Source organism: Megalopta genalis, chromosome 13 (assembly GCF_051020955.1).
Source record: "Megalopta genalis isolate 19385.01 chromosome 13, iyMegGena1_principal, whole genome shotgun sequence".
NCBI classification, from domain to species: Eukaryota; Metazoa; Arthropoda; class Insecta; order Hymenoptera; family Halictidae; genus Megalopta; species Megalopta genalis.
This window is the reverse complement of record NC_135025.1, coordinates 7,675,350-7,688,018: the sequence shown is the minus strand read 5'-3', so window position 1 is coordinate 7,688,018 and position 12,669 is coordinate 7,675,350. Positions and strand designations below refer to the sequence as shown.

Genomic DNA, 12,669 nt, shown 5'->3' with positions numbered 1-12,669 from the left:
TTAATTCGCGTAGCTCCACAGTTATTTAGTTTTTTATGCTATAGAAAATTCTCGGTTAACCGCGGGGTCTCGCGTGCAAACCGAACGCCCGAAAAGCTGGTCAGAGGTTCGATTTACGGGCAAAATATCGTCGCAATTAGAGAACAAATTTGCGACACGAAAATTCGCCTGTACGAGCGGTTATCTGAATTTTGACATTCGCGAGCCGGCAATTTTGTGAATCGATACGTCGCGATTAGATTGCGAATGTTACGTTACGCCTCCGTTCGACGAGATATAATGGAAAATTTGACGCGGTTGAATAAAGAAACGCTCGCGAATAAGAGCATCGTAGTCAATTAATCTGGCACAATCTGTATTTGTATAGAAATACGCAGTGCCAATTATGGCGTATCGATTAGCAGGCGCGTGGTTAACCATCCTGCATCGTTCCGGGTTAATCTAACCCAAGCGCAAACAGTTTCTGTATATTACTATCGGGCTGGAAGCAGCTATTTTTCCGCAATCCGGTGTCCGCTTCGGTGCGATTTAATTGTTCGAATGCAGAACACGAGTGCTGGAATCTTCGTAGTGGCGCGGATTAGTTAATGAAGATTCGCATCGTGGCGATCAGTATCACAGTCGCGATTAGACTGCGATTTTTATGCATATATAGCTTTAAAATTGCTGAAGGAAAACGATAAATATTCTAGATACAGTAAGTCACATTTTTGTCACGATGGAGCTGATTCTGGGATCATCGTAATTTTCTAAATTGCTTATGGCAAGCAACAAGTGTCAGGCATTATTAACTTCGTGTTCATTAAATAAGGCATATTGTATTTTGTTATTGAAAAATAAATAAAACGAGAAAGAATACGAAAACTGAACGCGTCTTATTCAGTAAAAATAAAGTCAATTATATTATATTATATTATGTTATATTATATTATATTATATTATATTATATTATATTATATTATATTATATTATATTATATTATATTATATTATATTATATTATATTATATTATATTATATTATATTATATTATATTATATTATATTATATTATATTATATTATATTATATTATATTATATTATATTATATTATATTATATTATATTATATTATATTATATTATTAAAAACAAGACAAAGGCGTAGCAACTGGTCGCCCCAGGTTGGCTACACCATCTTATATGGAACAAAAAAAGGATGCAGTTAAATAATTCTCTAATGAAGATAATAAATCTAGCGAATCTACGAGGTTCAAATAAGTCAAATAATTCTGACACTTCAAGTTCAGCTTGTACATGGAGCCATCTTTTTCTGCAGGGTCGGCGATCAAAATTTTAAGGCTGGAGGTGCCGAGCATAGCGGATCCGAGGTGGGACAAGGTGACGTTAAGGTGCGAGTACGATCTGGGCGGCAAGGAATTGTATTCGGTGAAGTGGTACAAAGACGGGAACGAGTTCTTCAGGTTCATGCCGAAATCGACGCCGCCAGGCCGTGACTTCCCAGTCGACGGTATCTACGTCGATGTAAATACGAGCGACAGCAAGCAAGTGATGCTGCTGGGACAGGCGAACACGCGCAAAGGTTGGTTGTTCACCTCTAATCACCCCTGTCTTAATTATTATTCATATCAGGCTGCCGCTCCCTAAGTAATGTCCCCTCTAATTTGCTCCATTACACCGACGTCCGTAGTACTAGGGGACAAAACAGCGCACCGACGAGTCACATGTTTATGAATTATTGTCGCTCTGACTTGCCTGACATCAATAACTGTATTAGCGGCTACGATTATCTCTCTTTCTGCCTTTTTTTTTTTTTTTAAAAAAAGATCAAATTCGAGGCTGGAGAATATGAGCCGTTTATTTTGAAAGTGGCATAAGTCACTTTGTTTTTAAGTCGATATATAATATTTCAGGGTTTGCGTTTCAACACGTTTAAAAATATGGATGCTAACTTTCGAGAAGATTTACCTGTATTTGTTATCTCAGGATACTGATATTTTTCTCGGTATAAATAATTTCGTATAAACATTAAAAAATCACAACTTTGCATTACGGTAAAGTGACTTGTGCCACTTTCAAAATAAACGGCTCATATTATTTAGTTTTCCACACATCGACACGCGACTGAATTACGGTATAGGATTTCAGTGTATTTGGAAGTATAAAATGTTGTTTTTCGTGAAACGAAGTAGCGGTTAATTTTTAGTAATCAACAAGTAATTCGTATTTCTACCGGTTCTACTTCTATAATGAATCGGTAATTTATTTTTCACCGAAGCAAGCACCGAATTGATCAATTCTTTACAATCCACTGTCAATCAATTTTTTTTTAACTAAACCTGCCCAATTCGTGGAAAATCGATACAAAAATGCAATTTAGAAATATTCGATACCGTGTACGTATTAGTTGAATCGTGTTTTAAGTTAATTGGTCATGCGACGAATAGTTCAGACAGAAATATCTATCGGGTCAAATAAGGTTTGATAGGACATCGATTATGGCAAAGGAAGTTCACATAGAAAAATTCATACAATAATTAAGACAAGGAAATTCGTGTGAAAAAATTCATAGAATGATAAAGACAAAAAAAGTCCACATAGAACAATTCACATAATGATTACGACAAGGAAATTCACATAGAAAAATGAGTAAAATTACAGAAGCAAAAATATTTGGATAGAAAAATTAATATAACGTTCGAGATAAGGGAATTCTAATAGAAAAATTGATACAATGATTAAGATAGAACAATTCAGATAGAACGATTAATAAATCAGACATTTACGTAAAAAAAATTTGATAGAAAAATGAATACGATGATTTCGGCCGGAAAAATTAACAAAATGATATAGAGAAGAAAATCGTGACGGAAAATTAATGAAATGATCAGAAAATCCAGATAGAATATTTGCAACGATAACAGAAAAATTAATACGATGATTAAGACGAAGAATTCCGGTCAGAAAAATTAACAGAATGATATAAAGAAGTAAATCCTTGTAGAAAATCGATAAAATGATTAAAGCAAGAATGAATAATAACAATACAGCAAATACACAAATACACAAATCAGTCGGGCAATTAATACAGTTATCGAGACAGGAGAATCCGAAAAATTAACAAAATGATTAACTAACAAAAAAACGAACAGAGAATAAATAATCTCTCGATGGATTTCAAATCAAACTTAACGCGTTCATTAAACTTCGCTTAAATAACTCAGAATGCTCTCGCTCTCGGGTCGCGTACGAGATCCGTGTCTATTCAATTACTATTCGCGATCATCTTTCCGTTCCCGACGCTCATCGGGGCCAGGTTTCGGCGTTAGGTTTCTAATCCAGTGGCCGTAAATGCGTCGGGCGCGGCCGGGATCCGATGCGGTTCTCGTAACTTCATTAATTCATTACGGTCGGAAAGGTAGCCCCGCGATAAGTTGCACGGCGCGGCGCGCGGGTGTGCCCTCTTATTCTTTCATTCGAAACTTTCGTCGCCGGTAATGGTCGTCTGGAGTGCGGGGGGAGGAGGGGGGGCGGCGGAAGCTCTTAAAAAGAAATGTAAACCCTGGTTGCTCGGCCACTTAAGACGCGTCAAAGAAATCGCGAACCGAGCCCGGAATCCTCGGGAATCGCTTGCAAACGGATAAATACAGGTTGCCGTTGCGATGGAATGCTGGAAGACGTTTGAGAACGTTCGCGAGAACTCGTGTTCCGAACCGTGCGCGATTTGAGGCGCTCTGACACGTTGACTCGTCGTGAAAATTAGATGAAGCAGCTGCACTATAGTTGATCAAACGAGAATTGGCAAGCTGGAATTCATACAATAGTGTCTAAATGGTCGATAAATTCATTGAAAATTCGTGCAATCGAGACTACGTCTCTTCGTTTCACGACTACGATCCTTCTTCGACCCCTTAACTTGTACGCTCGAGTTAATTCGAGCGCGCTAAACAGGCCAAACTGTTCGAGTATTTGTATTTTATGCTGTATTTATGTATTTGGATTGTATTTTATGCTGCTACAATCTTTCACACTCGAATATCATCGAGAATTGAAAATAACAATGTGAAAGCAAAGAAAAAGAATCGTTTTATTGATATTTATCATTTACATGGGATTGTAAGCACTTGAATAAATAACACTTATTTATTCAAGAATAAAATACAGCCTTTCTCCACGGAACAAAAGCGCAGTGTATCAAAATTCTCCACCAAAAAATTGATTTCTTTTGGCCGGTTTTCTTCCAAAAAACTGTGCGTTAAGGGGTTAAAGAATCCTAGTACCGTTTCTCATCGTAAAATGAACAACGACACATAATTTGCTAATATCGCGTGCCAGCACTTCTTCGAACACCAAGTAGTATCATCACCCACGATAATCGTTGCGTTTTACCCAGCAAGCTCGGCGTTCAAAGCACACTATTCCAGAAAAAGAAAACCATCCGAAACACTTTCCCGAACTGCCGCTTCCTATCGTCAATGCGCGCGTCCGCGCGATTCTGAAATCCATCAAAAGAAAACTGGCCGCGGTCCAAACGATCCCCAGATCAGCATGAAGATCCTGCGACCGCCATCCGACAGTCCAGGCCGGGACACACCTCGGGCGCAGAGCATTACCGAGACTAGAATATGGTGCCATTGATCAGACGTCCCCACCTAATCGATTCATTAATTCTCCGGGCGGCGGGCATTGGATTTGAAATTTAAAAAGCGCCCCGCCGCGGGCCGCCGCACGACCCAGTTCGCCGCGGTCTTTGTCCGCCGTGGTCGCCGTGGCGCACGATTCCATTAGGCTGATGATTCGTTAAAAAAAATCTTGGAAAAACTTCCGTATTCGCGGGTCATCCATCACTTACATTAGACCCGGGGCGGCCGCGTCGGTCGGTAGACGTTCAGCCACGAGGACACCGCGGCGGACAGCCGGCGGGCCGGCGAAGGTGGCAAGGTGGAAGGTAGAAGGCGAAGGTTCTAACGCGTCTCTGTCGTTACCCGCAAGTTCCTGATCAAATTTATCACGCCGCAGCCACCGGCCCGGGTTCAGGCTCACCCCGCGTTACTTTAAATATCAATCGTGGCGGACAGTCGGGTGGATGAGGCAGAATGGAGAAAGATATTACGTGTGCTGGCTGCGACAGGTAAGGTGAACCTCGTGGGATCGTATGGCTGTGAGGTGTCCTCCGAGAGGCCGAACTTCCTGACAAGCTACGAGCAAGCGAACATGAGCGTCGCCATACAGCCGAAGGAACGACCCAGTCTCCAAGGGCTTCGACCTTCCTACGAGGCCGGCGAGATCCTTCACGCGGAGTGCACCTCGGCGCCCAGCTATCCTGCCGCGGTGCTTGCTTTCATCCTAAATGGAAAAGAGGTGAGAGAAGCCCCCGCCGGTTTTATGGTAATATATTAGCCTGTGAGTAATACGCCGACCCGGCGACTGATGAGCCTCTGTCAAAGTTCGTTAAGCGCCTTAGACCCCATCGAAAACAGCCGATTTTATTCGACACCCCTCCCTTGACGCTTCGACTTGAAAATCTTGGTAAATCGATGCCGGCTCGAACGATCGAACCTGTTTAACGCGATCGATCGATTGCAGCTCTTTAACATCGGTTCGATCGATGGAGTTTTTTCTTTTTTTAACACGTGAGTTAAGTCGATGGAGTTTGTTTAACATGTCGAATTGACGGAATTTATTTAATATTTTGAATCGATAGAATTTCTTTAACACATTTAGTCGTTTAATGTTAATGTCTGTTGTTTCTTTTCATGTTTGAATTTAGTCGACTACAGATCTTTGATATGTTCGATCGATGGAGTTCTTTTTTAAAAACGTTTTACGTTAAATCGACGGAATTTGTTTAACATGCTGAATCGATGGAATTTATTTAACAGGTTCAGTCTATAATTTTGCTTATTATTTATTGTTTATTCGACACGTCGCGTCGAGCACGCGTCATAGTCAGCAAATAGTGGTCTCCAATCGTATTATGCGACATCATTCAGATCAAATTGCTTTTTATTTGCTTTTTACTTAAGTTCAAGCAAGAAATGAAATTGTATTTGCAAATGAAACATTAATTTACTTGTGATTTCTTATTTATTATTTAAAGTAAAACTTGTCGAACTTTATTAATTCATTTTAACTATACCATTTGTTTAAGGCTGTAATCAATAAACGACTGCCTATTTGCAGCTTCCAAGAATAATATTTCTCAGTAAAACGTTGAAACATTGTGGAAGTCTCTTTGTTACTTTTTTCAAGAGATTCGATTACATTTAATTTTATAATGTAACGAAATGCAAACGATGTTCTTTAATTTTGTTTCAAGAAGACTGTCGGACTTACTGATTTCAAAGCGTGCGAGTTTATCGGCGCATGTTTCAGAAATATGCTGGAATTTTTCATGTAAGAATATTCATTAACTCCGAAGTTACATCAATTTTAAGAAATCGTGTTTCGAACGACTGAAAGCGTGAAGTCGTTCAATTTCATTGAATAGCTTTTTTTCAAAGCTATTTTTCAATAGCTTTTTTCAAAGCTATTTTTCAATAGCTTTTTTCAAAGCTATTAATTTTCGTGAACAAGAGCTTGATTTTTCTGTTATGAACCTTCGCGTCGTTCCAGTTAATACAATAAAGGGGTACGACAATACCATTTTAAAACAAAGGAGTTTGAAAGTAACGGAGAACATAAGTGTGTTAGAAAACGTACGTGTTGAAATAATGAACTCTTGTTGTCCTATACCGTGCTAGACTTTTGCTTTAATGGTTTCTTAGTTTGCTGATTTACATTATATTATTTGAATAATGCTGTAATTACATGGTATGTGTAAGATCAATTGAATCATTTCTCGACTAATTTAAACAGCCTCCAAAGTTACATATGGGAATGTATTTGACCAATACACTGTTATAACAGCTTTTGATGTAAAGGACATGTTTTGGACTGCGAGAGGTTAAGGATAATTTCTTAACATTGTTCACACAATAATAATAATGCAGATCATACGAACAATATCTATAAATATCTATATTTATAAATATCTATATCTATAAATATCTATATTTATAAATATCTATATCTATGCATATCTACATCTATAAATATCTATATTTATAAATATCTATATCTATAAATATCTATATTTATAAATATCTATATTTATAAATATCTATATCTATAAATATCTATATTTATAAATATCTATATCTATGCATATCTATATCTATAAATATCTATATTTATAAATATCTATATATTTATAAATATCTATATCTATAAATATCTATATTTATAAATATCTATATATCTATAAATATCTATATTTATAAATATCTATATCTATGCATATCTACATCTATAAATATCTATATTTATAAATATCTATATCTATAAATATCTATATTTATAAATATCTATATTTATAAATATCTATATCTATAAATATCTATATTTATAAATATCTATATCTATGCATATCTATATCTATAAATATCTATATTTATAAATATCTATATATCTATAAATATCTATATTTATAAATATCTATATCTATGCATATATATCTATATCTATAAATATCTATATCTATAAATATCTATATCTATAAATATCTATATCTATAAATATCTATATTTATAAATATCTATATTTATAAATATCTATATCTATGCATATCTATATCTATAAATATCTATATTTATAAATATCTACATTTATAAATATCTATATTTAAAAACATCCATAAACAGTAAAATGTAGTCGTATTGATTTACATCGTAAATGGAAAACGCAGATCTTTCACGTGTGCTATCATTTCGTTCCATTTGCGAAGAATAATATTTACATATTTCGTGTTAAAATCCTGTCGGAGTCTCTGTTGTGAACGATATCTCGTACATTGTACAATGTGTCCCAAAATTATTACACAAGCGAGAAATGAGGGGTTCCTGACGTGCTGTTTTTTCGTTAGTTGAAAAGTTACTTCAAATGACCTCAAGAACCCCGCATTTCCCGCTTAAACAATAATTTTGGGACACCTTGTACACACAGAGACATATCCTGAATTATCAGTAAAAGAAAATAGAGAAATGGAGCCGGTTACCGCGGGGTGACCATTTATCACACAATTAATTTCGTATTTATCGAATAAAACGTATGAAATTTCGTTATTCTTTCATTTTGTTTATTTCTTAACGAAAAGTTCAATATGCCTTGTTGAACGAATATAAAGTTAGTCATTCCGGATAACAAACCAGAGGCACAGCAATTGTTCACCCACAGTAACCGGCTCCGCTACCCTACGCTATTCTACTCAACTCTCCACTGTAAAATATGTAAAAATCTAAAATGTGCTATCCTTTTGTCCGAGAGTGACACTTGTTGTTTTCCATCGAGTTCGATGATTCCGAATGTGTGATTTCTGAAATCGGCAGGTGAGCAAAGCGTTAACGAAGGAGCTAGCTACCGTTGGTGGGTCCAGAGACGACAGCACCCTGTCGACGAGCCGTTCTCTGTCGTTGCGTCTGGAACGACACCATTTCCCTGGCGGCATCTTAAGTCTGACCTGTCACTCCGCCTTACCGGGAATCAAAGGTATCAAAGCATTGGAGAGGACAGAAACTGCGACGCTGGCTGCCAGCAATCAACGGCTTGCTCAGGAACCGCCCAGATCCGGCTCCGGTTTCAACATTCCCATCCTATCGACCATGGTTTGCTGTGTGTTCGTTATCAAATCCGTTTCCGCCGGTAATATTTCATTTCTGCATATATAATCGGCGAACAATCGCGATCATCGCGATTCGTTGTACTCCGGCGCGGAGGCGTCGTTCACGAGGCACACCTGCCGGTTTTCGCGATGCCCGGCACCTAGACGACAGTTCTGGGGAAAATGTTAGACATATTTTTTGTATTGATTACTGGACCGTGGACGTGTACATTTTCACGCGATCGTTTATCGGAATTGAGAAAATTGTTTTGATTTATTTTCATGGTAGCTCCATTCGATGATCAAAGACGATACTCTTGATTCTTTTGTTATATTTGCCAGACAACGATTCGTTTGTAAATATCTAAGTATAACGATCTTTTTGTTTCTTAGGATAGTGCAGCCAATTACTGTGCCCTGTCGGCGGACTTCCGGAGTTTTTGCTACTAGAAACAGCTTTAGCAGTTTAATTGATATTTTTTAAGAACTTTAAGAGACATTTCGAAGTTCCTTTTATCGATATAAATTTTCCCATCGCGCAAATATGAAGTCTCGTTTGAATTGGAGAAAGAAACGAGACAGTTCTGCAATCAGTTACAGTGTGCTTATGATCTACGAAGATTTCTCCCTGATTGCTTTAAATGACTCAAGTCACTTAAAAATTCACGAAAAATTTCATATTTACGTTTTCTTTCTTTAAAAATATGATACAGATGATTTGAGGTTATGTAGGTCTACCTTGTGATAAGCGGCGCAGTAATTGATGCGTCGAGCATGAAATAGGTGCTCCATTTGTTGCTCGAAATTTGGTTACAGTTGTTAGAAAATCGAAGTTTATTTTTATGTTCTCAAGGTTATACATATACAGTGAACGAAGTTTGCATAGAGACATTATTATTTTATAAATAATAGGGACTTAGTGCTCGGTTGCTAACATTAAAGGTAAATTGAAAATTTAGACGGACACCTATATTTTTGGTATACAAGATAATAATAATTAATAAACATATAAAGAAAATAACGAAATTCGTATAAGTGCAGACGTCTGAAGTGTTACGAAAAAACAACAATAGTCTGCATAGTCTCCATCAAGTTTAAAAAAATTGTGAATAACGTTAACCCTTTGACATATCGTCTTCGTCGCAGTTACTGTAATTAGACATTTTTCGATTGCAATAATTTTTTTAGAAGGGAAAGAAAATTGATGCTTATTGTGTGCCTAAATTTACTCGAATGTTTGAATATTGATGACAAGAGATTAGAATTTTATTCCAATTTCAAAGGACAGAATAACATCTATACTCAATTAGTTATTGTCAGAAATTTTCATGACGCGTCGGACACGTCAAAATACGTCAAGGGGTTAACAGATCTATTAATTTCTTTAGCCATTTGTCGAAGAGGGAGTCCTATATCGTGATATATTTGTATTATTTTGCGTTCTTCCGAACTTAAAAATTTTCCTCGTGGCATTCCGATAGAAGATGAATTGTTTTCAATTATTTGTAAAATGAAATATTAAACACTCCTAATACTTACATTCTCCGAATTACGGACGATGTTTCTCGCGTCGATGATGCTATTGTACCGAGTAAATGTTACTGTCCTTATACAAATTTCGTATCTACCTCGGCAGATATCCTAGAATCTGTGTTTGCATACTCGGAAATACGGAGTTTGTTGACAACATCGCTTCGCAGTAAACGTACTGCGATATTACTAAAATTTACGACTTGTAACCACTGAAAGAAAATCTATACAATGGATTAACTTTTTTCTATAAATCGTAGTGTTCCTACACAAATTTCGTCCACTGTATATCGCGATCAGACTTCTAAAAATTTGTGAACAGTTGCCATGACTGCATCGAACAAAATTTGCATTTGCAAGATCGATAATCGCGATTCGAACGTGAAAATGAACAATTGCCACGACTAGATCAAACAAAGTTTGCATTTCTAAGATAAATGATCACGATCACAAGAGCATGAAAATCACTGAATACTTTCGATGAACCATATCAATAAAAACACACACAAAAATGTATAGTTAATTGCAGTGGCTCGATCGTACAAAAATTTGTATTTGCAAGATCGATCATTCTAATTCGAAGACAAAACTCTATACATAATTTCGACGAATTACATCGAACAAAGTTTGCATTTATATTGCATTTTTATTATCACATTGCATTTTTATTGTTATATTGCACCTCTGTCTCTATTGATTGCCGCATTAAGTGTCAAATAAAAGTGTCAAATAAAAATTGCATTTCCGTGATCGATGATCACAATCGGACGTACAAAAATCTATAACCAATCGCGATGATCCCATCACAGAAGATTTTCATTTGCAACAGAAAAAAGAAAAACCTAATCAGAAAAACCTAAAGTTTCAAATGAAGTTGTTGGAACAGTCACGTGCAAAAATTTTCCGTATTTCGTGTGCCACAAACTCTGTGCACTCAGTCACAAGATACTTTCGGGACCCTAAACGAATTCTCAATAAGACCCAGCCCGACCCAAGCTCTGCGTACTACTTTTCAGCCAACCCTTTAACCAATGATTTCGAAGGAGAAGTGTAGAAAGACCAGAGCAGTGTCGCTCGAACGACGCTTCCGTGCGAAGAAGCCAGCGCTTGTTAGCAACGGGATAAACAATCCGGGGGTATCGCTGATGGAATTGTTGAACTGTCTGGAGTCACTGCCATGTTGTCGCGTGGTAAACCGTGCGCCGAATTGTCCGTTCTGTCGCCGCGAATTATAATTGCGAGATCATGCGGCCTGTGGATCGTTCTTCGAGGTATTTAGCGTCGGCAGCGTTGGGCGCCGCACACCCAAGTACACGCGCGTACATGAACACAAGGTGCACACACACACTTATAACACACACAAACACGTTCATACGCACATATACACGCACACAGGAAAAGCGAGAGCGAGAGAGAGAGAGAGAAAGAGAGAGAGAGAGAGAAACGACGATGAATAGATAGCGAACAGAGAGACACGCCCCGATGAGAAAAATCATCGATCGCGCCGCGGCGGTCGAACAAAACGGAGAGAAACACTATAGCAATATAATTTAATCGAGGCGCGACGAGGACGTGTTGTGTACATAGTGTATGATTGTGAATTAGATTTAACAGAGTTGTGTAATTAAGGGGGAAAATCGATAAACACGGTGAAAGTACTGAGGAATCATTAGAACCGGAGAGAGGAGAGGTATCGGTTGTATATCGTTGGTCACTCGGTCGGAGGAGGCAGTTAGGTTCGTAACAATACGAGGAACATGAATGTGGAGGAGAGCCGCGGTTCCATTGATACGTATTTATGGCGTTAAGATAATTGTATTTTTCTCTCGGCAATCTTTTTTGGTGGCGTACAAGAATTTATATATATACATACATACATATAAATATAAATATAAATATATATATATATATATATATATATATATATATATATATATACATATATATACATATATATGTATACACGATGATAAATTCGTCATATTTACGTTTTACTGTAATTTTACATGATCCATATCTGATCGTTACGATACGTTTCAAACAATAAAGAGGAATATTGAAGCACCTGCGCGATTATCATTCACCTGCATCGACTAACCCGAGCTTCTCTTCCATCAGCACCGCCAGGTAAGTTGGATTTTTTAAACCGCGTTTAAGATAATGTCTGATCTTCCGATTAATGTCGTTGTTATTCTTCTGTCAACTTTTCTTCGATCGTTTCCTCTTAGGGAAATATTTTATATATTTATAATTAATTAATATTTTATAATATTGGGCAAAATTTTATTTGGATGCCGGATAATAAGAAATAAAGAGCAACGAATAGAGTTTTATTCGAATGCTATCGAATAAATATGCAAACGAATAGAAATCTATCTGTGTAAAAATTCATCCGAATAAGATTTCATTCGAATCAGAATTCGATCGAATAAGATTTTATATAC

The 12,669-nt window shown here is 37.0% G+C and overlaps 1 protein-coding gene across 2 annotated transcripts in view; it reads left to right on the top strand.

The window, feature by feature from the left end:
* Window positions 1-12,289, top strand: part of LOC117224235 (uncharacterized) — a 155,804-nt gene extending 143,515 nt beyond the window's left edge. The window contains exons 2-5 of one of the 2 annotated variants that reach the window (XM_076526198.1): window positions 1,316-1,579; window positions 5,129-5,358; window positions 8,424-8,736; window positions 9,089-12,289. In XM_076526198.1, the coding sequence (XP_076382313.1) occupies window positions 1,316-1,579; window positions 5,129-5,358; window positions 8,424-8,736; window positions 9,089-9,093 (812 nt within the window). In that variant the 3' untranslated portion in view covers window positions 9,094-12,289. Of the gene's footprint in view, window positions 1-1,315; window positions 1,580-5,128; window positions 5,359-8,423 lie in introns of both variants that reach the window. The other variant, XM_076526197.1, reaches the window with a different exon arrangement.
* The last annotated feature ends 380 nt before the right edge of the window (window positions 12,290-12,669 follow it).